Source organism: Buteo buteo, chromosome 16, assembly GCF_964188355.1.
Source record: "Buteo buteo chromosome 16, bButBut1.hap1.1, whole genome shotgun sequence".
NCBI classification, from domain to species: Eukaryota; Metazoa; Chordata; class Aves; order Accipitriformes; family Accipitridae; genus Buteo; species Buteo buteo.
The window spans coordinates 7,161,805-7,187,731 of record NC_134186.1 but is presented as its reverse complement, the minus strand read 5'-3'; the positions used below and the strand labels follow the sequence as shown (position 1 = coordinate 7,187,731).

Here is a 25,927-nt window from a genome sequence, read left to right as displayed (position 1 = left end):
GAGCAGATTCCCTTCCTGCTCCAAAATGACCTCTTCAGGGTTGCTTTCCCTCAGCTGGCCCCGTGCCGGGGTACCCAGGCAGCGGGGCAGGCAGCACCCTGGCACACGAGTGGGGCAGAGGAGGGACGCAGGGGGGAAAAATGCCCAGACGTGCCACGGAGGGCGAAGGACGGTCTGGAGGGGTGTGACAAGGAGGGAATGAGGAAAGCAGCCCCTTGGCTTTCTGGCAGGGCACATTGCTTCACCTGGCAGCGGAAAGCCAGGCAAGACCCCTGTAGCGTATGCGGCCACCTCGGGATGCTGTGCAGCATCCCGGGTTTTGGGGGATCCAGCAAGGAAAGACGCTTCTTAAAAAATCAAACCCAGCGATGCTTCCTGCGGATGGTCTCTGATCAGTGCACTGAATTCAGTCCGGCCCCTGCAGAGCCCCATCGGAGCATCCACCACATACCTTTGCTTCCCTACCTCTGCACTGCAAGGAGGAAATTCTGAAAAAAACTGTATTCGTCGCATTTCTGTGATGGCAGCACTTTACATGCAACTGGGGTGTTTCAGCGGCGATTGCTTGGGAGGGGCGGCTGCAACTTGACACTGGTTTATCTGAAGTTGCCTCCATCATTTTACATCCCAGGCTCCTGACTGTGCTAAATAAAATGAAAATTAAAGACTGCCAGTCATGCAAGTAGTAATATGTTGGGACTGTAAAATTTATTCCAACATGCTATTTTTTTAAAAATACGCTCAGACTGAGCAGACAATCTGAGCTGTAGTAAAGGCAATATTATACTTGTAAAAACTTCTCATTCACAGTACAGATGTCATTTACAATAATGGTCACAAACATCAAATACTGAGTATTTTTTCTTCTTATTTTTGTTTTTTTTTTGTTTGTTTTGTGTTTTTTGTGGTTTTTGTTTGGTTTTGTTTTTTTTTTTACATCAGACTGTGCTTTTACCTGCATTTTTTTGCACTGATATAACCATACAGACATTGCAAGATGCAAGTGTAGAAACTGGAGTTAAAATAAAATTACAGGCAAAACTACCAAATTACATTGTATGCTGTACATATTTACAGTACCTTTTTTGGAATGTATTGCCATTTTAAGAACATATAGAAACTTTCTACAGACTAGTCCACTTACAGAATACATACACCTTTTAGAAAAAAAGGCAAATATTTATCTTACATGAGACCATGTATATTAAATTTGCGTACACATTATTATTATTATTATTTTTTACATTACATTTACTAAAGTGATCGTAAGTGCCATCATATCTCAGTAATGAAAACAGATTGGTTTTATGCCATCAGGACTGATTTTTTTAATTTTTTTTTTATTTTTTGAAAATAATTTACAATATGGTTTTATTTGTAAATACTGTGCAATAGATGGAAATATTAAAAAAAAAAAAGAAAAGCACATGATGAAACCAAGTCAGCAAATGAAAAGCTATTGCAAGAACAGCAGAAAAGGGCTAGATCAAATTGTCCAGGATTTTGCATGAAAATTGGAATAATTTTAATGACTTTTGCGTGACCAAGTATATTGCTTGTTCAGGTGCTGTTTCTGTGGATTTAAACCAAAAACCAGGTAAAAGTGAAAGCTGGCTTAAGAGAAAACCAACTCTTTTGCAGATTTTTTGGTGGAGGTGAAAGAAGAGCGATGGGGAGGTGGCCAGTTGTGCCCAACATCGCTCTGATGGAGCCGATGGTCAACAACTGGAAGGGTGCTTGGACACGTCCCTCTGGTTGACAGCAGTCGGCATCACCCAGCTCTGCCCGCAGACATCTCCTGCCGTGTCCAGCTCCAGGGCTCGGCAAGCGAGTGGGCAGCGGGACCGACCGAGCGCTCGCAGCAAGCCCCAGCAGCTCTGATGGGGCTCGAGCGAGAGCAGGGTTTGGGACTGGCGGGTGGCTTTTATCAGCGAGCCCGAGCACTGGCCGGGGAGTGTAACTTTATAGACACCAGGGTGAAAATGTCACCCCTTAGGAGCAGGTGATGAAATACATGTCCCAGTCATAAGCTGTAAAGTCACAGCTACTTCATCATTACTTTTAAGAGTTTTCTGCTGCAGTTCCTGGGTATCCAGCCAACAACCTGTGAATAATTAGAGCTGACAGAGACCTGCTTCAAGGCACGGGGTCATTTTTGAGAGGCAACTGCCCCCTTCTCCTCCTCCCATGGTCTGCTCAGTCCCACAAGACGCTGAGCTCTGTAACCTTGATGAAGCTAAATTCATGCTTAAGCACAACGAAGTTACTGAAACTCCAGAAATGCTTAAGCCAACTTACAAGTGCTTTATTAGCTCTGGATATAAGGCTTGGTACATAACACGACTGCTTCAAGGAGTAATTTAAGAGCATGGGCCAAGTCCTCTGTGCAGAATGCATTCTTGGATGCCAGAGCATCCGTTTGCCATTGAGTACCTGCATTCATGGGAGCTACACAAACAGCTTACCAGGGAAGGAAATATCAGAGTAGGGTTTTGGCTGATTAACCAGCGTCATAACAAAGAGCAGCAGCCAGTCTCTGGAGGCTATGTGCCTTCATGGACTATAAATTTAAGAACCTCTGCCATAAGAAAAGCAGGGGATTTTATTTCCACCTGCTGATGAAGAGGAAGGGCTGGACTCTGGTTTTTAATTTGCCTATTGGCATTATTAATACATTCTCTTGCAAATAATACTGCTAACTGCTCTGCAAAGCGTCTGTACAGATACAAACTTAGCCACCTCTGCAGCCCTTGTGGGAAGTAAATCAGGATTATCCCTATTTTGCAGACAGAACAGACACCCAGAGCAATATTAAAAGCTGTGACCTGCAAACACCTTTCACCAAGTGTGACACAGGGAAGTCAATGGCTGCTCCAGGTAGGAAAGGCAGCCGCCAGTGAAGGCTGGGTCTTCAGCCCCGCTGTAAATAACGCACAACTCTGAAAATCGGTAGAGCTGCATCACTGTGCTCCTCGGGTGAGTATGAGGCAGAGGGGAGACACGATTTGCACAAGGTCACGCTATGGTTTCACAGCAGGGCTGGGGCTGCCCCTCGGGGATGCCCGCCCTGCCCACAGATGGAGATGCTGGTGCCGGCGCGGAGGAGGACGCCCTTCCCGCGGAGCTCTGAGCTGTCAGTGTGATAATTAGCCCTTAAATACAAAATTTTTATTTTTTTTTGTCATCCTTTTTGCCTATCCAGTAGGCCATATTGCGCCCGTTAGGTAAAGCATGAAGCACCATTTCACTCCAGCCAGAGCCTCCCCTGCCGTGCCCGCAGCCGCTCTGCTAAGGAGCCGAACCGGGTCAAGACTCGGCACAGCCTTGGGGGTTTTTTGCCCATCTCCTGAGTTTTCAGCGGTCCCTGCATGCACCCGCTCCGTGGCTGCCAGGTGGTGGGCATGGGATCTGAGCAGGGCCTGACCCGGGGAGCACCTCACTGCTGCACAGCCCTTTCCCAAACTCCTCTCCCCGCTTTTGTTTGGCTGCGGGCGAAGGCGTCTGGATGGTCGCACACACCGCTGCCCCACGCAGTGCCGGCTGCCAGCCTGGATGCTCTGCAGCTGAGATGTAGAAAGCTTCAACTCACCTTGAGGTGCTGGAAAAGCTTTAAAAAATAATAATAATAAAAAAAAATAAAGCACAATAACAAAAGCAAGAAACCAATGTAATGACTCCTGGGTTTTGTTGGGCCTTTTTTTTTCTTCTGCATAGAAATGACAGAGGGAGAAAAAAAAAACCCAATGCAAAGTAACAACAGGTCAAGGATTAAAATACAGTTACAGAAAGAAGCCGAGCAAATTTGATCTAGCCCAAAGCTCATGTCAAATGCACCTAACAAAACCAGGATGCTGAGTGCACAACTGCTGCATTATTTTTCTTTATGTACAATTTATATATATATATATAAAAAAATTAAATACAAAAAGCTACCGTGGAATAATGTTAAGTGTGTGACAAGGGCAAGGGGAAGAAAAATGGTAGAAGCCAGGAAGGTCAAAACTGTCACTAGATTTGGTGGATGGTTTCCAGGGATGCTCACACAGACCCTGGTTGAGCAGTCCACTCTGAGTCATCTTTATATTAAGCACACGCTTAAAGTCTGAGTGGGATTTAAGCTGGTGCTTAAGAGTTTCACTGAACAGAGTTGCTACGCTGAACTGAACTCTCAGCCCCTTACTCCTGCCATGGGATCTGGCCAGGTTTGAAAGCAGGACCAGCTTCCAGGCTTGGGGCCAAAGAGGGGGAGATGGGAAAAAGGGAAACTTGATAAAAGTGCTAATTAAGGTATAAATGGGTTCTGGACATTGTTTTGGTCAGTGTCACAGCCTTAATGTTATTTCCATGATATCTTCTTTTGTACTTAATTCCCTTTACAAGAAAAGAAAAAAAAAATCACAGAAGATTATTAAAAAATTTATATTATTTGCCCGTGAAACGGGAACAGTTCATAGCTCATCAAGTCTGGCAAGGAAATATGTTCTCATTCAGGGTTTTATTTGATTTCTTTTAATTTTTTTTTTTTTTTTAAAAAAGTGTATTACGTACCCGATAAACTGGAACAGCTCTGAAAGAAGAAAGAACTGGTCCACTGGTTAAATATTTATATCTTTTTTTTTTTTTTTTAAATTAAAAAAAAAGAGGTTTGTACAGATTCCATAGACCAGAAAACCCTCTGAAGTAGTAAAGAGCCTGCTGTCTGCTAGGGCAAACATGTATCGAACATTTGTATTTTAAAAAGTATGTTAACGTGACAGAGAGGAATGGCTCCATTGGGTCTCTCTGTATTTGGTATCGTATCTATTGGCAGTAGAGGCCATTGCTCTGCTACGGATGGTCATAGTTAAAAATTTGCTCTGGAAAAAGTTACTGTGCATGCATAACAAGCTGACTGCAAACATTAACCACTCAGCATCATAACTTTTTTCTTCCAAAACACCAAAAAAGGGCCCATCTGCACAATAAGGACTACGTTTGCGACGTTCCACTTAAATAAATAAATAAAATTAAAATAAGACACAGAGTCACTCGTGAGTTACAGAGCCGCAGGCGTGCAAACGAGCAGAGCACAAACTACTCCTGCATCCCTAGAACTCAACGAAGCCAAACCAGCCAGGACAGAGCGGGGAGGTGATGGAGGGAGCTTGTCCGCAACAAAAAAATTACAGAGGAAAAATGGTTGCAAGGCTGAGTTTACTTCCACTCTTAGACCAAGGGAGGGTGTTTACAGAGGGCTTCCAAACCCCAGAAAAGAGGGGCTCTCAGGCACAGGCATGACTTTGCCAGGGCGACATGGGGGGCATCGCGGAGCGGCCGTGCGCGCGGGGAGGGGGCGCGGGATGGAAGGATTAAAGCAAGCAGGAGGCCGGCTCGTCCAGCGAGAGACACCATTCCTGGCACTGGGTCTACATTCGATACATTCCTATGTTCTTGAAGTTAAATCTTTGAAGAAGAACCTTTTTTTTGTCCCTTTTTAGAAAAGTGCTTTGATGGGTTCTGCAGGAGGGAGGGATGCTCAAGATTCATTTTCTCTTTTGAGTGACAATTTCTCTCGCTGCGAATGAACCTCCCCCTACTCAAGGAAGTGCTAGTTTCATTTACAAGTTCAGGGTAAACATGTTTTTCAAATGTAAAGCAGTCTCAACTGTTTAAAGCACAACCATAGGCAATCAGAGGGATGCGAGAAAAAAAAAAACAAGCACTTTGCGAGAATTAAATAAAGCATGTAATAAATACGAATCATAAACTTCTGTACACAGGAGCAAGGGTTTGTTTTTTTTTTTAATCATTTAATCAATATAAAAAAGTTTTTCTGTTTTGTTTTTGTTTTCAGTGCATCTTCTTCCTCTTAAAATGCTTAACCCTTTCCTTTCTGCATCTCTCAGGCCCATAATTACGCACACCTAAATGGCAAAAAAGACAAGGTCTAACAAACCCCTTTCCAAAAAACTCTAAAAAAATATTCACAGCCTCAAACAGTTTTGTACATTTCAAGCAACAAAAGGTATAGAAAAAGGCACAAGTAACTGCATACATGTGGAGATAATACCAGACTGGGACAAAGAAAACCAGGAATCTTCCATGGGTTTGGTCATTCACTAGAGTGCTTCTTATAGCGATGATTATACTAAAGGAAATAGTGTTGAAAATGTCTGTTGATTTTACATAGGAAGCCTAAAGGTGGAACAGGTGGTGGAGGCTTAAGTACTTCCCGTGTTTTCATCCACCTTTTTTTGAGTTTGACCTAAATCTGCGTGCTCTAGCTGTGGACTGCTCTTCCTGGAGGTTCCCCCTTGGCGACTGGGCTCTCCGGAGAGGTTTCTCCTCCGGACGGAGAACGGCTGGGCGTGCGAATGGCTCGATGAGGGCTCTGAGAGGCAGCCGGTGCTGCTGCTTCGGTCCAACGGCTGGGAGGGGAGATCTGAGATGAAAGTGCAGGATGATTCAAAGGAAGTGCTCGAGCTGCCAGATTGCTTCTTGCCCGGTTTTTTCAAGGGTTCTTCCCCGCTTGTCGAAGGCTTTGGAGAGTGCTCGTCGGTTGTGCTGGGGCTGGCTGGGGATGCCGAGCAGCCTGCCTGCTCCGCGTGGCTAGACTCAGCGAACATTTTTACCCTGTATTCCTCCTGGTCTGTCTTTTGCTGAAGCTCACTAGTCCTCATTTTCTCTTCTAAGCAACCACTGCTCGCAAGCTCTGGGGACAGCGTGTATTTAGAAACCTTTGCAACCGGGGAGACAGATGCCGACGATGGCTCCCGTGGGACCTGTGGTTCCTCGTCCCTCTTGGGAGCCCGGCTGAACTCGGTGAAGCTGCTGCCACCAGAGGCAAAGTATTCCGCTTGCAGGGATACAACTGAACTGGGCACCAAGCTGGGATGGGTGCTTGGCCTCGCCTGGACCATCTGGATGCCCCCAATGGGAATCATAGGATACGGGGTCCTCGTGAGCTGCTGCGAATGCAACGGGAGATGGCTGAAGACATTCTCCTCCCCTCGGCTGGGAGCGTGGACATGTATTTCATGAGGTGCCTGCAAGGGTCTGGAGCAGACAGGCTGCGTGATGCCAGGTGAGCATGTTGGGCTTCGTGGTTCTATCTTCTGCACCGGAGAGGGAAAAGAAACAGCTGCATCAGTGCAACGTAGAAGTTACAGCATTAGCATCATTAATGCTCACTGTAAGTATTGGTTTTCTTAACATTTTATTCTAATTTGAGGGAGATCAATCAATTGAGGAAGATTTGGACTCCCAAACCTTTAAGGTAGGGAGCAACACAACCCACAGTGTTTGCCTTCTGGGTACAAATGTGCCCACAGCCTGTTGGGTCACAGATCCAGGGCTTTGGTTCAGGCTTGGATCATTATAAAATCATAGAATGATTTGGGTTGGAAAGGACCTTTCAAGGTCATCTAGTCCAACCCCCCTGCGATGAGCAGGGACATCTTCAACTAGATCAGGTTGCTCAGAGCCCCGTCCAACCTGACCTTGAATGTTTCCAGGGATGGGGCATCCCTGGAATGCCCCTCTAGGCAACCTGTTCCAGTATTTCACCACCCTCATCATAAAAAATTTCTTCCTTCTAGCTAGTCTGAATCTACCTTCTTTTAGCCTAAAACCATCACCCCGTGTCCTATTATCAGAGTTGCCTCTGAAACCCTGGCAGAGGATGCCAGTGTTTCCTGCCATCCAAGCTGCTTTGGATCCCTTTCAGTACATGAGGTTTCTGAGAACCCAGAATAATGTTCTTTATTTTTACTGTACTTTCTTAAAGCAGGATTACATCCTTACAGCTGCTACTTGCAAGGATGTTTTGGACCAAGCGAGAGATAGCATTAACTCTCGTTTGAGACAAAGCACACCCGTCAGTGTGGTCCCCACCACCACCCTCATGGTGTGGTCTGTAGAAATCAAGGGTTAAGACCCTACCATTTTACCTGTTCCTCTTTCTCTCTCGGTGCTTCACATAGTTTCCTAATGTACATCATGGAGAGATATGTGGCTAAACAGAAATGGATTAATTAGTCATGATGTTATAACTAAACCCTTAAACAGGGCTCCCAAGAAGAGGAAGCAACAGAAACTGCAACCAACTTTCCATTAAGATGGGGTTAGCTATAAAATTTGAGGATTCACTGGAGGGCATATTTCTTTGTAGGATTATGGAGAATTGCCTGACCCTGCGAGCTGGATCTCCATAAAGAGGCAACAGAGGAAAGCAGCAAAAGAGAACAGAAGAGAGAGAAAGCAAGAGCCACTGAAGATAATGTATACTTGGTCAGAAGTTACAAGCCCAAAGACTTGCTAAATCTCACTTATCCACATGAAATCTTGGCAGAATCACTATAGGGAGGCTCAGAAACCCCCAAACAAATCATCTCAATGGTGCAACAGCCACCAGAAGGAGAGACTACCTACAGCAAGAGCCAGTGGGAAGAAAGATGGTCATGGTCAGGCCTGATGCACAGACTTGGCAGAAAGCCTTACACTGAAGGTAAGCTAAGATTGTTTCTAAGTAATGCATAGAGCACCAGTTTTGAGCACAGAGCTCCGTTTGGGATCTGATAAATCCACCTCTGATCTTTCTGTCTCTTGTAGTCTTACCAGGAACATAATTTTGCAATGAAAGCCTACCTGTCCACCTCGCTGATAAATTGAAAGTTTCCCAGTTAGATCTTTATTGTTGCTTTGGAGGCACATGAGAAAAGCAACAGTGGTGACTTTGGGTGCATAAAAGGAATAGGAAAATGGAGCAAAAAGGTATGTGTATGAGAGTGTAAGTTAAAAGGTGTGAACGGGCAGATAAGCAGGAGTGTACAATATTGTCTCCTACTGTGGACTAGGCAGCTTTGGGGATTTGCCACAAGTAGTGGAAGTGGGCAGTTTTCCTGACAGAGATGCTTTAGAGTTGAAAGACGGGGGTTTCCACAGCCCTGAGATTCACCACAAGAAGTTAATTGACAGGAAAGGGAAATAGCATTAAAGTAAGCAAAAGTTTGGACCTAAAAAAAAGGGTAGTCTCTGAGAAGGTAAGACAAACACTCATAGTGGAAAGCAGAAGGAAGACAGCACCAGAAGACGGTACGTTATCATAGACATGGAAGAAACGCACACTGGGCAGCGTGGCTTTTCTGGAGAAGACCTGGGTCAGCATCTGCCGTGACAGGTTCTCCAGAGGTTGTATAAAGGCCTCTGTCTTCCCAGTGCAGTCCCTAAGGGCTTGAGTCTCTCCTCACACCAGTTTCACAGCAGAGCAACTCCAGCAACTGAATCTCATGTTCATCAGCATAAATTACAGGAGAGCCAGGCACTTCAGTAGAAATGGGAAACGTTTCACCAAACCCGACGTCTAATTTGCCTGTAGCAGTGGGAGGAACATGCAATTTTCCTTTACCCATAGGATTTGATATGTCCAGCAGAGAGATTAAATAATTTTCTGGACCCAGTGGGAAACACCTCTCTGTGCTGAAGAGAGAAGCGAGATGAAATCAGAGATGTCCAAACAAACATTTCTCAGCAGTTAATCTAACAGAGTTGGCTGCGTGTATGCGTAGCCCAGAAGCCAGCAATAGAGTGCAATGGCTAGTTCAGATCTGGTCCAGGTCACTGACCAGTGAAAAATGGTCACAGCTTCATCCCAGCTGGTGAGATCTCAGAAGTGGGTATGAAATTCCCGGGGGAAAAAAGCCTCTCAGTGACAACTAGTCATTGTTAAGTGGTCATCCTTACTGCTTGTCTCAGCAGGAGACTGGTTGGGTTGGGATTTTAAATAATCCCTTGGAGAAGGGACAACTTTTTATTTCTCTTCAACTGAGATGGACAGGACCAAAATGGGTGCAAAACCCATTGCTGTCCGCTGTCACTTTTCTCTGGGTTACCTGTGACATTGGTCACAGTCAGAGTCACTGTGCACTTCTGTATTGCAACCCTCATTAAAAAACATATCAGAGAACATACTGCAGGGACTAGAAAGCAAGAGGGTCTTGAACTTACCAGCTTGGACTCATAGAGCTGTACATTTTTGCCAAAGAACCTGTGAGGTAGAGGCATCGAAGATAATATCCCATGCTGGGCTTGATATGAGCTTTGAACTTTGTCATCTGCTGCTGATTTGCTAGTACCAGGCAAGTCCTCTTTCCCAGGGGATGGATACCTAGATGACTCTGAACAGCCTGGAGACGAGACTTTCTTCAGCGATAAATATCTGACTGATGACATCTCTCTGCTCGGCGACGAGTGCCTCACAGGGGAGACTTCTCCTTCTGGTGGAAGGTATGTTCTTGGGGACAGCTCTCTTCTAGGGGAAAGATGCCTGCTGGGCGACAGCTCAAGTCTTGGTGACACACATCTCAGTGGAGATGCCTCCCTCCTAGGAGAAACGCGCTGGCAAGGAGACAACCCTCTCCCTGGAGACAGGCACCTGAGAGAAGACAGCTCTCCAGTTGGCGAAAACCGTTTCGGTGAAGTTTCATTTTTGGTTAATAGGTGCTTTCTTGCTAGCATTGGTCTGCTGCTGCCACCACCTCTGCCAGAGTCCTGGCTCGGAGACCACCTTTTTCTTGGGGAGGTGTCTTTTGAGGTTGACAGGTCCATAACTAAGGACATCTGTGGTCTTGTGACAGACTCTCTTTCAGCAGAAGCCAATTGTTCGGTGGAGGTCAAAGCTGGTCTGTGGAGACTCAAGAAGCTGTGGCACACAGCAATGTCACTGCTGTCTGCTGACCACTTTGTTTCCAGCCCTGAGGAGGAGGCCTGCTGGCCTTCACCTACTTTTTGGCTGCTGGAAACAGTTTCTTGGGCTACGGACAATGATATTTCAGTGCCTTCCTCTTGAGATGATGGAGAGCCACCTGAAGAGTGCATCGGAAGGGTGCTATGTTTGCCTTCCAGCAACTTTAAAGGTGGCTCATCTTGGCTTTCCTCTTCCTCCTCATCTTCCTCATCTTCATTGTCATCATCATCGTCAGATTCCTCTAGGTCTGAAAACTGGTGTTCCTCAATTGGCTCAGATCCCTCCCGCCCCTCAGAGTCCTGGAATAGGTCTTCACTGGTTCCTGAAGGGATGGGCAAACACAAAACAGAGAGTGTAAAGCACACATACAGGACTATTTTTGTGCTAAATCTGCTCAAAAGTTCTAAGGGGACAAGAGGAGAGAGGACCCAGCTATTTCCTAGATCTGAGCATCTCGTGCTTTAAAGCCTGCAGTCTTGCCCTCTGTGCCAGCTCCACTCCTGATGATCCCAGCAGATCCCAGTGAATCTCAGCATTGGGACCTCCCGCTCTACCCTAATTCTGGTTCCAGCCATTGCTCCATCAACACACGCAGCCATCGGTCCCTGCTTCTGCTGTACACCTTCACACCCCCCTGCCTGCCTTTCTCTAGAAATGCAAAAAAGGCTCTTAATAGATGAGGATAACGGCAGCACTATCATCCTTTGGTGGGCTTTTTATGACCATTTGTTGCAATGGTACCTACAAAATATCTACAGCTGCCAAAGTACAGGAAAGTTGCTGGGATGACTGCTCCCATCCTCCACATCTTGGGCCTTTTCCTGCCTAGATTACATGATGGTTAAACATTAGCAAGACAAGACTTGTATTAAAAAGCAAACAATAGAGTTGGAAGAACCTCTGTGGATTTTCCCTTATTTTGATAAGTTCTAGCTATGATGCAGACACTTCTTTATGGCAGAGGTTTTTGCTGTCTGTCTGTGGAGGGCCTTGCATGGGGATGATTTGTGAATAAGACCTTGTAAACAGCGAGGAGTATACAAAAAGCAAATTCTAAAGGATTTGAAATATATCTGCAGGTAAAAAAACAGCATCTCTCTTCTACTTTTAAGGCCCAGCAGAAGCTTTCTGAGATCAGTACCAACCTCCCAAGCAGACTGCTGCCGGCTCACCCGCTACTCTGCTCTGCCCTGAGAAAAATCTGCGTTTCCCCATGCCAGATGTGCAGCGATCCTGGCAGAAATGCAAGCTCAGCCTGAAGAGGTCCATCGGGAACAGCCACTGGATGTCACTGTAGCTCAACAAAATTGCAGTCAGGAGGCTTTCCTGCAAATCCCCACTGCTCTGGAGGGGCTAATAAAATAGCAGTTTCTCAAACTCTGTTTGTGCCAAGCACCAAGATGATGGGTACAGAGCTGCTGGGACACGCTTGGTCCCTGGCTTTGGAAGGAGAACGTCTGGATGCTGCTTTGACACCTGTGTGAAGCCCGGTAACTAATTGCAGCACTGCTGGCCTCCTTTCCCCATCAGTTCAGCCTAGGACACTGTTTCTCCTCTGATGAACACGGAAACGGTTTTCCATTTAGAGCTGCCATCTGTCAGCAGGACGAGCCGGAGGGGAAATTAAATGGAGCTAACACTGAGGCTGGACCACACCTGCCTGCAGCAGGCAGGGTGGTTTTCAGAAGGGGACATGGCCACACAGTAAGAAGTCACTGTAACCCATGGATAAAAAGTCCAATTTTGTTTACTTTGAATAACAGGGCCTTACTAATAAATGCTCATGAAGTATTTGGCATTACCAGTGAAATAAGACATGTATTTTACCAAGGCTGATTATCCATCCAAGACTTAACCTGAAATGAATCTCATTTGCTCCTCACCTCATTTCAAAAGTATCTGTTAGCTAGTCCATAAAGCGAGACCTACTGCAGAACTTATACAGCATCAAGTTGAAGTCAGCAGCTCTCCACCAAGAGGCTGACTTGCATTGTGAAATTCTTGTATATCGATGGTGTTTGCGGACCCGGGATCCAGTGGTGGGTGGTTTGCAAACTCCCAAAGGAACTGAGTTCAGAACAAATATTATTGCAAAGGACCAGTTCTCCCAGCCATAGGGTGAACTGTGCATATTTCTTGCTTGGAAAAGGAATGCATTTCACTACCAGAGCTGTGAGCTAGTCCCTGTCTCTGGTTTCAGGATTTGACATCTATGGGCTTCAGGATGGACAGGCAGCTATAGTCTCAGCCTCCACTGCATGGCTCTAAGAGCCTTGTCCCGTGTGGTCTCCTTTTTTGGCCCCACTCACAAAATGGACAGGCACTGGCCAGGACAGAGAGCAAGGTCAGAAGTATGGTGTGAGGGAAACATGAAGCCAGCTCCTCAATGGGGAGTTGTTTACATTTGCCACCAAGGGAAACATTTCAGCGAGTCCTGGGACAGCCCAAAGGGAATTTGCTTTGGCTTCCTAACACGCTTCTTGCAGGCAGAAAGAGAGCTCAGACCTGAGCCCTGGCTTCTTGCAACTGAAATGCATTTTGCTGAGCTAATGGGCAGAGAAAGGGCAAGTCAGGAGAAGACAGGGAGGGAGGGAGGGAGGGAGAGATGGAAAAAGGAAGGAGAGAGGGAGCTAGTGAAAACGTGCCCTGTCAATGGCTTTGTCTGAGGGTTGCATATCATTACACATGTGTTATTCTAAGGTTATTCCACCAAACTAGTGCAATCATACCAAGCAAAACCAATGCACAAGAGAAGAATTATACTCCAATCTCCTTTTATAGTAACTCTCCTTACTTTCTTCTGCCCCTTAAATAGAAATAAAAACAATCAAGTGAAATATAACTCTAGTTTAAAATAATCCAGGGAGTTTTAGGAATTGCTGCTCCCTCCCCATCTGCCCCCAAAGGAAAGCACGATGATCTTCCTGTGCTGGTTCGTGTCACATGGAAATAGTCGTCTTTTTTTTTTCTTCTTTTTCTTTTTTTTTTTCTTTTTAATTAAAATAGTCCTTGCTAGGCTCTGCTCTGAGCCTCTTTGCAAAGAAGAGAGAAGACGCTCTGTGGTTACACAGGGGAAGGCTCGTTGCAATCCAGTACTCTGAGAACAGGGGATGTGTGCTACAGCTGTGATCTCTGATTTCTTATGTACCTTTCTGCCATTTTTATGTTATTTTCTCATCCATCCAAATAACCCCAACCATTACAGTACAAAATAGATTTTCTGACCATCTTCTTGGCTGTTTTATTTAGTATTTACTTAGTATTTGTGAGCAATGGGGCTCCTTACTCATGAGGCAGAATATTTGAAATTTCAGCAGAAGTCCAGTGTTAGCTTTAACCAGGTGAAAAAGAAACTGAAGGAAACAAAGGAAACATCCTCTGATACCACGCCTTCCCGTTTTCACCTTTCTGCATTCCTTCCTGGCAGACTGTCCCCTTTACACAAACACAAATGGTCTTCATCAATGGGAGGAAATGGGGACTGTATATTTTTTATAATTCTAAAATTACACGGATTGCTTGCATAATGCAATAAAGTCCAGACAGTGCAACACATTCCAGTGAGCAGCCACGCAGCCAACAGCAACAACGGGAGAGGAGTCCCTTCTGAAAGCTAATGGGTTCCTGTCCTCTGCAGTCCAGGTAGGGCCTTTCCTTGCTGGGCTTAGTAGGTGACCAACCACCACGTGCTCAGCCACAAGCAGTCAGGGACCAACAAGTTAATGATGGCCCCCAAAAAAGTCCCCCAGCTGATGGTCCCATCCTTTCTGCTGAGTGCTCTCTCAGCTCACCTGGGGCAAGGGAGACCTTTCTTGGGCTTTTGTTTAGACCTACTCTTTTCACGAGGCCAAAGGCTGAGACCAGCTCAGCCTCACCACCTGCCAGACCTCCATTTTCACAAGCAGAGCACTCCCATCAGCTGAAAGCCTGGATGGACTTTCACACTGCTTGCACAACACGCTGCTGAGTGCACTACTATTAACCCTGTATGAGCCCAGGGATGAATGACTGAAGGAAATCATGAATGAAAGCATTCCCCTGGACTAGCGAAGTGAGCCCTTGCGGTCTGTCCTCAGAAGCGTGCAACTACATGTAACATAAATAGGACTTCTGACATGCAGGTTTTCAAAAGTTACACTCAATTAATATGATTCATTAGTTCTAATTGACTATAATGGAAAGGTTTAAAATAACAGTTGTTCTTTTCAGAGTCATGCAACCAACATTTCAGGAGCCACTTTCCTCTTTCTCTATCTAGCTTTATAGTTTTTATAGTTTTCTCTATCTACCACTGATGGGTGGTATAACAGCAGAGAGGGATTTCTGGAGACATCATCTAATCAATTATTTTAAGTGAGTTCTTGGGCTGAAGGAGTTCTCCAGCAGTCCTACACGGGAGCAGCCTCCCGCTGCTAACACCATGCCAACACTTTTCCCTTGGGGTGGCTACTGCAAAATCCCCGACTAGGTTTTCTGTTGGCCATGTCCTCCTTTGGAAAGGCCACAGCCAAGTACAGCATGTCTCTGCCTGATCGAAAAGTTGCTCTGAAGAGCTGGAGAAAAGCCAGAATTTCAAGCAGATTTAAAAGAAAGCAAGCCATCCCTTGAGACAAAGTGGCACACCGTCAGCCAGGTCAGATATCCTTAGCCTTGGCTAGATGTTTATTCCGTGTGGCCTGGAAGAGCCCTTTGTGCATCCCTGTACAGGTCAGGAAAGGCACTGTGAAAGGGGGCACAGGTGTCTGGTAATGCCACAGGGCTCGCTCTTTCTCCCAGGTCCTCGTCCCCTGACCACCCAGGTGACTACACCTTGCCTGAACCAGAACCCAAGCCTGAAAGGGCATGGTACCATTGCACTGGGGGATCACTGGGGTTTGGAACTGGTTAACCAGTAGGACTTCTCTGATATCTCCTACAGGTTCTCTGCTGGCAAGTTGAGCCATGGTCTGTTCAGGTCAAGGACAGTCACATCAGCCCTCCAAGCCACACTTGTCCCAGGACAGTGACCCAAGCCCTGCAGCCTCATCAGATTGCTCTGCAGCTGCACCTCTGTGCCTCCAAAACAGGGTGACCACATCCAACCTCCTCTGCAGGAATGCTAATTCCCGAACTGTGCTTAGCATTTTTTTTGAAGTGTGGTAGATGGCCTGAACCACAGATGTCTTGTTGATCGCTCCTGCAGTTTAAGTTGAGACAATGGCGTGCCAGTGCCTGCAAATGTCTGCAGCACAGTTTAACTAACCAGCATGAAGATACCCCAAGGATACAGCACACAGCAGGGGACAGCATTTCTGAGCTTCGATATCCAAAACCTGAGACTTAAAGCATCTCAGGGGTCCCAGCGGCCAGGGCTGCCCGGCCGGCACAGCATCCCCAGCCCTGTGAACCACCTGCGATGCAAACTCCCCCCATGGCACAAAAGGTTGCAGCCTGCAGCAGAGCAAACCCCATTCCCACCACGGGCTATGTAGGGAAACACACTTAGTGGTTTTTAATTACCTAGGAAGCAGGAAATGTGTGACAATGCCCATGTCCCAGGAACCAGCCCCTTTCCCAATAAAGCCTCTGAGGGACTCAACCTCAGCAGGGAACTGGGGTGATAAGCGCTGTTTGTTGTTCCTGCCGAGTTAACATTCCCTGGCTCACAGTGCTGTCTCCAGAACTTGCTCAGCTGATGTTCACTTTATAAAAATAACCGTGGCGCCATGTGTTTTATGAAGTTCATTTTAACCCATTGTCAACAAACCCTTGTGGGCTGTGGCAGAATGAATCCCAGGGATGGGGGAATCAAAATTGTTTGGGGTGAGATGGGGATGAAACAGGAAACAGGGAAAAAAAATGCTGAAGACAGCCACAAGAGCTGCTTTCATGCTGGGATTTCTGGGGTGGCAGCCAGGAAGGGTCAATGGTGTCATGACCAGCCTGCAATGCAATGCAAACAGAAAACACCACCCTGCTCTGTGGCACTAAGTGTTTTATCCAAGAATAAACACACTGTGACAGAGACAGACCTGTGCTCCCAGAGCCTCTCTTCCGTCTATAGCTGCTGTGTGCAGTGTTTCCTATAAATGCAAACAACCTGCTGAACGCAAATGCAGATGAACCAAAATTTCATGAGGACTTGAGATCTGCTACCCCTAAGGCTTCTTCCCCATCATTCCTGCACTGCAGCTCCAGCCCCGAATACTCAGGGTCTTACTAAAGGAAACAGAATAACAATTGTAAAAACATCTAACTGTTCCCTGGAGACACATAACCTAACTCTTCACAGCTGTCGGAGCACAGCCTCCAATAATTTGGGTAAAATATCTTTTTCTAGCTCAAACAGCTAAGTATACATGAGACTTCCCCACGTTCCTTCATCTCCCAGCTTGGAGACCTTCCTCACCTTTCCCTCAACATTTCTGAAGGAGACAGGAGTGCTTATGGTCACCACACTCCTGCCTGATGCTGCCCAGCCTCCCAGGAGAACTGCTTCTTGGGATGACTTCAGGGAAATTCAGCTGCAGATACTATAAACCAGGGCGGAAATTACTAAATAAGAGAGTCATGCGTCCTTCTCAAAGAACAGACAGACTCCTGAATTTACAGAGCCTTGGACAGACTTCATGTGTGTGTGTTTGTGCATAAGTAGATGAAAGAAATAAGCAGGTGAGTCAAGGTAAATGTATCTTCTTGTAAAGCACTCAGAATAATGCCATTAAATGCCAAAGCACTGTGTTATTTTAGTTTTGCTGGCTCTTTCCCTACTGAGAAATCTTCCAGATCATTTCTGACCTGGGTAATCCACCTTCATCTTACACATGGAAAAGATGCATGAGAGTGCGGGATGAGGGAAGCAGCTGCCTCCATGCCGCTCACACCCCATCCTGGTAGGCTGAGGTTTCCAGCAGTGGTGCAGCGTCCCGGCTGGGTCTGCCTACAGAGATGGGGGCAGCTCATGCATGCACCAGTCCCTCCAGAAGCAGCCCGTGTTTGCACTTGGAGTCCCCTGGCATCAGCCAAATACAGTAAGATAGGCAGGTCCCTAGAAGATGATCCTTATGGAAAAGTCCTTCTCTGGAGGCCCTTTCAAGAGGAAGATATCCCCCAAATTATTAATACTCCTGCATTGCTGGAGTGCATCCCCTCTGCAAGATCACCACAACCTGCACAGGCCACGCACCAAAGGGTCACCCCACACTCATGCTTAGTACTTCAGCTGCAGTAAAATACGCTGTCCGGGTGCCAGGACTGATTTTTCTCCTTCACCCACCAGACTGTGCTTGCAGCAGCAAAGTGGGGGTTCACAGCCTCATGCAATGCATCCTCAGGGGTGGGTCTCATTTTGGTGCTTAAGAGACTCCCTATGCAGCCAGGAGAGACCCAGGTTCTTCCAGAGCACAGCAGTCAGGCTCCTGAACTCCCTGCTAGAGATACCCCAAAATACCAAGAAGCACCTTCTCACGCTACAGATCCACTATTTATTATTATGTATATAGCCCACATGCAGAGCACTGGGCCAAATGCAGGATGCTCCCTACCCGTCTGTTTACTCTTGCCTCTGTCTGCAGCCAGCCAAAATACTTCAGACAAACACGCACAACCCCCAGCAGGGAGACATTGGCTCGCAGACTGTCCCACGGATGATGCAGACTCCCAGGATGGCCCCGTAACCCATCCCATGCAAGCAGAAATCCCTTCTTGGGGGCTGGAAGGAGCCTGGGGTGAACAAAACTGCTCCACATCTTTGAAAAGATGATCTGCGGAGCATGTTTCCTGCCTGAATGGGTATTGCCCTCTCTTAGCAGCAATAGCAGGTTTATAATGTGAAAGATTTTACCTTCTTCGGCTTCCAGATCCACCAGTGAAGATACCAACACGCCCATCTCCTGACATTTTTTGCTGTGGGCCTTTGACTTCATATGTTTAGTCAGATTCCCTGAAAAGAAGCAGAAAACATATTTTGGTCAATATAGCTCTTTTTTTCTTTTTTTTCATTTTGCAAGCTCTGCAGTAACAAGTTAATAATTTGGCTCTGATCAGGACAAAGGAGACCTCTGACTTTCCCCAAACCACTATTCATAGCAAATACCCCATGACACAAGGCTATGTCCTCCCTTTCATTCCTTTGCTGCTGCACTGGGGTAGAAGAGGAGGTGCTGGCAGGGTTGTGCAACCTTTCAGGTGTTGTGTAACCTGAAAAAACAGTCGGGGTACACATTTGGGTTTGGGGGGAAGAAAAGTCCTGGACTGCTTTCAGCTGTGATGGTGCAGCAAATAAAAATGGTAGGAAAGCAGGGAAGAGAAACACATCTCAATCTAGCATCACCTCCCACCTCATCCCAGCACACAGGGTCACCTGCCCAGAGGTGAGGAGCTCTTTAGCACCACAGGGCAGACTGGTACTACCAAAACGAGTGCTCAAGATGCCAGCAACAGGGATAAACCCTACAATCACCCTCTCCCTGCTACTGGGATGGCTCAGTTGCTCTGGCATGCACCGAAGTGCCAGGCAAAAGTTCTCAGCATCCTGGGGCAAGTGGAGTCACGGATACCCTCTGAAGCCCTGTGCACCAGGGTCTGGCAGCACTGAGACAACCTGCTGATGGGGCTTCCTCAGGGTGGGATGGATAGAGCAGCCCCTGCAAGGGGGACTCTGGGATGTGGAAGCTTGGTTACTGGTCTGAGACAGTGTGATGGGCTAATTCGTGGTCATGCCAGCCTCCCAGGGCACCTCTCTAATTCTAACTCCTAAATTACAGGCAGGTTAATTAGACAGTTGTTAACCCTACTTATATCCAAGGGAATTGCTGAACAAAGGGGAACCTTCATTGAGGGGGAAAAGGTAGGTAGGTAGAACGGAGAGAAAAATAAAGGGTAGGAGAAATAAAGAAAAAATGTCCCATTTTTCCCTTTCCTCTCCCACACCTCTTTATGGGCTGAGCTGATGATAAGAAACTGGGCCCTTGCTGAAGCTCCACCAAGGGCTGTTTAATTTCCCAGCACAGTCCAGGAGCTGGCTAAGCACTCCAATTCACTGCAGCAATATGATGTGCCATCAGCCTTCCTGTTAGCTAACACGTGAGAGCAGTGCTGAACCTGAGGCTTGTTTTTCTCACCAAAAAAAAAAGAAAAAAAATTGAGGAAAAAATGAATTCTCACACTTTATTATAACCTTCAGCTGAGGACTGAGGTCCCTCAGCTGCTTTCCTGCAATCCACAGAGTTCCCCTGGTCCCTGAGCTGGGTGGGAGTATAGAGGGCCTCTATCAACCTCTCCTCCTGCTGCTCCGGATAGTATAAATAAATAAGCAACTATTCATTGGAGCAGAGAATTACCCATGACGCTCTCACATCTCAGAAGAGTGCCATAACCATCTAGCTACCAAGTTAGTTTCTCTTTAGTCCATGAATTATTTATTTAGCCCATTTTATACAAAATGGAATAGCTCCAACAGGAAAGACCAAGAGAGACAAAGGCTGACTATATATCCTTGTGTATCTGGCACCCATCTAGGATGTGGATTCAAAGGATATTTAATAATTTAAATGCAGCAAAACAGCTCCAATAAGAGAGATTTATTATTTTTAAACTTCATGCCTAAATACCCTTAGCCCTATGGTTAGGACACTCAGGTATGAGGATGAGGCCAGCTTGGCTCAGGTCCTTGCTCCAAATCAGACCTTTCTTTCTCCACTTTGGACCAGGAGTTTTGTTGTGGACCCAAAGATACCCAGTCAGACAAGAGCATGCTCTCATGGTTCCTCTGGTTCCAGTGAATCACCATTGTTTTAAAGTGAAAAACTATTTCACCAAAAAGTATCCAATGAGTCCAAACTGTGGCTTCATGGAACTGGAATTTAATTTTGGACCTAACTAGCAAAAAGACAAACTGACTCAGTCTGTTGAAATCAAACCCTGCTGCTGCTGCCTGTCCATCACAGCACATCACATCTTGGCTGGCAAAAATGACCCGTCTTTGCTCAGTTACCACAGCAAAATCCCTAAATGGATTCCCTCCAATGATAATAAACACAGAAAATAAGCCCAAGTAAATGCCTGGTGTGAGCAGGGGGTTGTTGGTTAACCTATGGCCTGTGGCACCTCGGGAATCCAGCTGTGATCCCCATGGTGGGAAGAGTGGAGAGGGAAGGTCCACCAGCCATTTTGGTGCTACTACATCCCCAAAACAAGCTTATAAATTCACTGTGCTACATGCATCTGGCTTTGGCTAAACAGGGAGGGCATAACATTAATTACTTGCGGGAGGCTGTTGAATGCAATGTTTTGGGCAAGACTGCAGCCACCCCATACTCGAGGGAAGGACTCTGGTCCTCAGAGGCACGCAGCGGCCACCTTGGCCACTTCAGATGTCCCAAGGCTGGTTATACACACAAGTCCTCCCCACTGCCTTAGCTCCAGCGCTGTTCGGAGTGAACACACACTCTGCTGCTGCAGGACCTGGGCAGAGACGGGGAGCCCAGCTGGCGGCTTCGGCAGCCTGCAGCTCTCCGCCTGTCACTTCATTGCACCTCTGCTTTGACTCAGCTCCACCCTGAGCAACAGTTTGGGTTGACAAGCTCTGCCAGAAGCCATCAGTGTCACTTCCTTTTTTATTTTCTTTCACTGGAGGCAACTGTCCTTGTGCAAGGCAACGCCATGGCTTCTCCTCTTCCTTCCCCCCGCAGGCTGCCTGCAGAGGCGTGAGCTGGAAGGCACTGCACAGGCAATGCCAAAACTCCCTGTGCAAATGAGTTTATGCAAAATACCAAAGGACCAATTCACAGCACGTGTTGCTTTCTTTCCCTTTCTACTTTTTCCTACTCCTTCATTCTCATTTGGTTAGATAAGGTAATACCCACACACTCTGATGAACAAGATAAGCCTGCAAAGCTCTTGGTAAAAATCACCCTGGTGCATGGTCTGTCCATGCACAGCACCCTGCACGCACACCAAGAAGAAATTCCAACAAAACAGGGATGCTGCTGTCCTCTTAGGGAAGGGCAACTCAGCAGGCCAGATTCTCATCTGACCTAAGTTTCCATCATTTTAAGGAAGTTAAAAGCTCGAGGCTTACTTACACGAGCTGAGAAGCTCATTTACCATCTTGGGAGCAATTTGGAGGACAATGATATTTATCTTATCAGGGTTCTTCTTACAGTTTGTGGTTTTAGACCCCTTAATTAATGCTGGCAGGATTAAATGCTAAAGTCCTTTGGCAAATTTCCAGTAAAATCAACACCACTTTGCCTAAGTAAAAGCTGGATATGAATCCTACAAGGAAGGACTCACAGCTACTTGTTGCCTTACAGAGTTCTGGCCCCCAACTTAAAAAAAAACCAAGAAAACCCACATAGCATTGCTTCCTTGGAAACAGTGGAAAAAACATATTTGAAGGAGCAAGAGAGAAACTAGCAGGCGGGGAAGCTGGATTTAAATAGCAAAACAGCTATATTGAATCCTAAGCAGGTAAGTTGTCCTCGCTGCAGACTGTTTACCAAAAAGTTCCCAGATTTGAAATAGACTGGCTATATTTAAATAAATTCAGGAATCAGTGGAAATTGTGACCCTACCCCAATTATTGCTGCATTGGAGGAGTACATGGAGTATCAGCACAGCTCTCATTATGCCTGCTTATAACTATGTATTACTGGCTGCTTAAGCTCTTCTGATGTTGTGAGGTCTTATTCTGGATTTAAAGCAGCTTGAATACTTGTGTTGTTTTGAGAAAGCTAAAACTCTAGTGTTCCAAAAGCACTTAAAGCAGTTTAATAGGGACTAGAAGTGATTTCTCAGTTAAATTTAAAGAGGGAAATTAATTTTTCAGAATATCCATTATCATATTTTAAAGGTGGTGGAGTTAAAGCAAAACGTAGGGGACAGAAATTCTTCCAGGAAAAATTATCCTGTCTGTATCGGGAATACACCATGCTTTCTATTTCTCCTATTAAACATGAGCCATTTAACAACAACAACAAAAACCCAACAAATGACCAACTGCATGATCTCAGTGTCCAAGGCGACATTGTGATACAAACATTCACAGCTTTCCAGGACTTAAGTATTTTCATATTCCTCTTTTAAAATAATATGCAAGGGGAGCAACAGCTCCTCTGCAACTAGCAGACTCCCGTTTTGCTGTGAGATGCACTCGCACACAGAGAACCAGCCACAGGCCAATACTCTTCATCCCAGATAAACCCTTGAAATAGGTTTTATGTATGACTTAAATAATGCACAGGTCTTGATTTTGGTCTCAGCATGGAGGTAATGTCCCCAAGTGAGACTCTATGAGAAGGAAAGCTTTAATTTATTGGGGAAAAGATTTCAATTTTTAAAATTTGTTTTATTATCTTTTATACTTATTGACTTAAAGATTAAAGGAGAGAATTTGAACATCTAGCCTGCCGGCCTGTATTGATACAGGCTATAAAATATTAGCCATCTTCTGGATCAAGCCTATCAGCTTGTGTTAGCCAAAAAATAATCTTCCAAAAAGTTACCCGGGCTGGATTTGCAGATTTCAAAATACAGAAAATTAGCATATTTCCCATTGAGGCTTGTGCTGAGATTTAATGGCTGCACTGTTTAAAAAAATAACAGCTTATATTTCACTTGAATTTGCCAGTCTTTTACTTCCAGCCCTCATTCCTTTTTTTTTTACCTTTCCCATGTAAGTTAAAGAGCCCTTTTGCTTACAGTGTCTCATCTCCTGTCTGGACCACTGGGTCATTTTCTGTTCCCAGCGACATGTCTCATGTCACATTGCATAAGGGAGCAAGCAGCAAATTCTTGAGGATAACTCTGTCCTCATCCCATCAGAGGTTTCTGACATCCTGAGGAGCACGGGAACCAAAGCCTCCTCCCAGCAGTGGCTCCACAAGGATGCTCAGACCCTTTCCCTCTTCCCAGCCGCTAAGGAAGGGCCCCAGCACACACAGGGTGCAGGGACATTTTGCAAATCTGTATATCAATCTGCTCTGCTATAACAGCAGTTAATTCTCTCGGAGCTTTCCGCCAGTTGGACCTGCTCTGTAGTTTCCAGAGGAGGCTTAGCAGAGCGCTGAGTCTGCTAGAGCAGTAATAATAATAAACTGTGCAGCCATAACCTTGCCTGTAAGGGCTGAGGGGGTAATGCATTTAATATATTAACATGTTCAATAACCTCAGTGCCTGTCATGTGCTGATTTAAGGAACTGCAAACTAATTTATTAAAGGAAGACTATGGCTGAGGACATGAAGAAGTCTGCTGTCTGGAAACTGTGAGTGGACTAGACTATCAAATGGATATCTTCAGCCAACAGGCACTGATGTCCTTTACACAAGCACCTTTTAAATTAATGTGAAGCTCCTTGTCCCTTCTGACCTCCAAGCAAAGGCAGCGGCATTGACACAGTGAGCTGCTCCATACACTTTGTCCAGAAATTTTAAGAAATCTTAAGTAATCAGGACGTGAGAGCCTGATGTGAGTCTGAACGAGAACAGAAAATAGCTGTGGAAAAGGATAATGTCTGCACAGGAGGGGAATTAATGTGCCAACACTGACCCACATCCCCAAGTCACCCAAGAGAAGAAGTGAAGAAAGGGGCTGCGCTTCCCTTGAGGGTCTGGAGATGAGTGACAAGGGAAGGCTGGCAGTTCCTGTGTCCCCTTTGGGAAGGTGGTTAAGGGAAAAGCTCTCCCTGACCTTCCTGAAAGGGAAAATTGTTAGACTGCAACTTTTTCTTCATTTCCTTCCTGGTAAGAAAACAATGAAGAAGTTGCTTAACTTCTTTTAGACAACCTCTTGGAGGCCACAGTAACAAACCTCTTAGGAGAGCGCTACTACAGTGGAGGTAGAGACAGCTCATTAAAGAGGCACGTTTATATCTGGTTCAGAAACGTAAAATCAAATAAATCTTTACAAACCAAATTTCCAAGACTGCTGTTTCCATCAGCTAAGTGAGCACACAAAAATCTCATGGATTTGTTTTAAAATAATAATAAAAAAATTTCCCTGACGTTCTGTAACCCAAAGGAACAGCTTTGCTTACAGTGACAGAAATGCACAAAAAGCAGACAAGCAGCATAATTAGTGAAAAGGGGAAAATATTTAAAGCTCTTTCTTTTGCAAAAGTTTTCCCAGTTCTTGGAACACAGATATGGATTTTCCGGGGTGGGCGGGGGGAGAGGTACATTTTAACCAGATAAAGATCCTCATTAAAAATAATAATAAAAAAAATGTTTAACTGCTTCCAGCCTACTTGAGAGTTTAGAGCATTAGATCATGCTGGAGAGATCTACCACAGCCAAAATTAAGACAGCTCCACAGATATCCCCCTTGAGTTTACGCTGAAGGCTAAAATTAACTTTGGAAAGCTGTTTTCTAAAAGAGCTTCAACTCAGCTTATGTTTTTGCAAGTGCAGTCCAGTAGCAAGAGCTCCAGCTTCTCCATTCTGCAATGAACTGTGGTTGCAAAACTGCACACCAGGAATGAGGATCCTAATGAATCAGGGCACAAACTTATTCTAGACATCTGCAAACTAAGCTGTGAAACATCCAGTTCTGCAAACCTCCTGGACCTCTGGTTCGCACTCCATCACCAACAGCAATGATTCTGTAACTGTACTTTAACTGATGATTTTATCAGCACACAAGGCTGATCTTTTTCTCACTCTCCAGTAACTCTTCCAAAGGTCCTTGTGTATCCATCAGCAAAGCAAACAGCTTTTACCCAAGTGCTGCAAAGTTATGTGGAATATAAGCATGCCCACAGGAAACAGCCAGGGCTCTGACTGTCACCCGCTTCCAGCAAAGACCCATTTTCATGCAATTCCAAGTTACCATCATGCAACTATTTGTCCTGAAATTGCTGATCCGGGGAAGTTCTGCCCCCTTATGCATCCATAGGCAATTGGATAGTTTTGTATTCAAACCCCAACACTGGGGTTTTTTTCTGAAGGAAGCATTTCCATGCTGCCTTCCTCATGCAAATTTCCTGCAAAGCTAAAGAAGGCAAGTCCCTTGGAGGCAAGTGTCTATTTGCAATGTGCAATCGGCACAGCCAGTGCTGACAGTTTGTGTGCTTCAAGGGAGTAGAGATGAAGAGCAAAGCAGCTAGAGAGATGGTGAAAAGGATGGTTTGATCACAGCATCCTGAATAAAAGCCTAACAGAAGCATGGTGGAAAGCAAGGTGAAGTGACGGAAAAGGCTGAATGGATTCACCTCTCAAAGGAAAATC

At 45.7% G+C, this 25,927-nt stretch overlaps 1 protein-coding gene across 3 annotated transcripts in view; it reads right to left on the bottom strand.

The window, feature by feature from the left end:
- Positions 1-4,607: 4,607 nt before the first annotated feature.
- HIVEP3 (HIVEP zinc finger 3) overlaps positions 4,608-25,927 on the bottom strand; it is a 272,631-nt gene continuing 251,311 nt past the window's right edge. For 2 of the 3 annotated variants that reach the window (XM_075047703.1, XM_075047702.1), the window contains 3 exons: positions 18,546-18,644; positions 9,985-11,045; positions 4,608-7,094 (listed from right to left, as the gene is read on the bottom strand). In XM_075047703.1, coding sequence (XP_074903804.1) covers positions 6,201-7,094; positions 9,985-11,045; positions 18,546-18,644 — 2,054 coding nt within the window. In that variant the 3' untranslated portion in view covers positions 4,608-6,200. Of the gene's footprint in view, positions 7,095-9,313; positions 9,350-9,984; positions 11,046-18,545; positions 18,645-25,927 lie in introns of those variants that run through there. The other variant, XM_075047704.1, reaches the window with a different exon arrangement.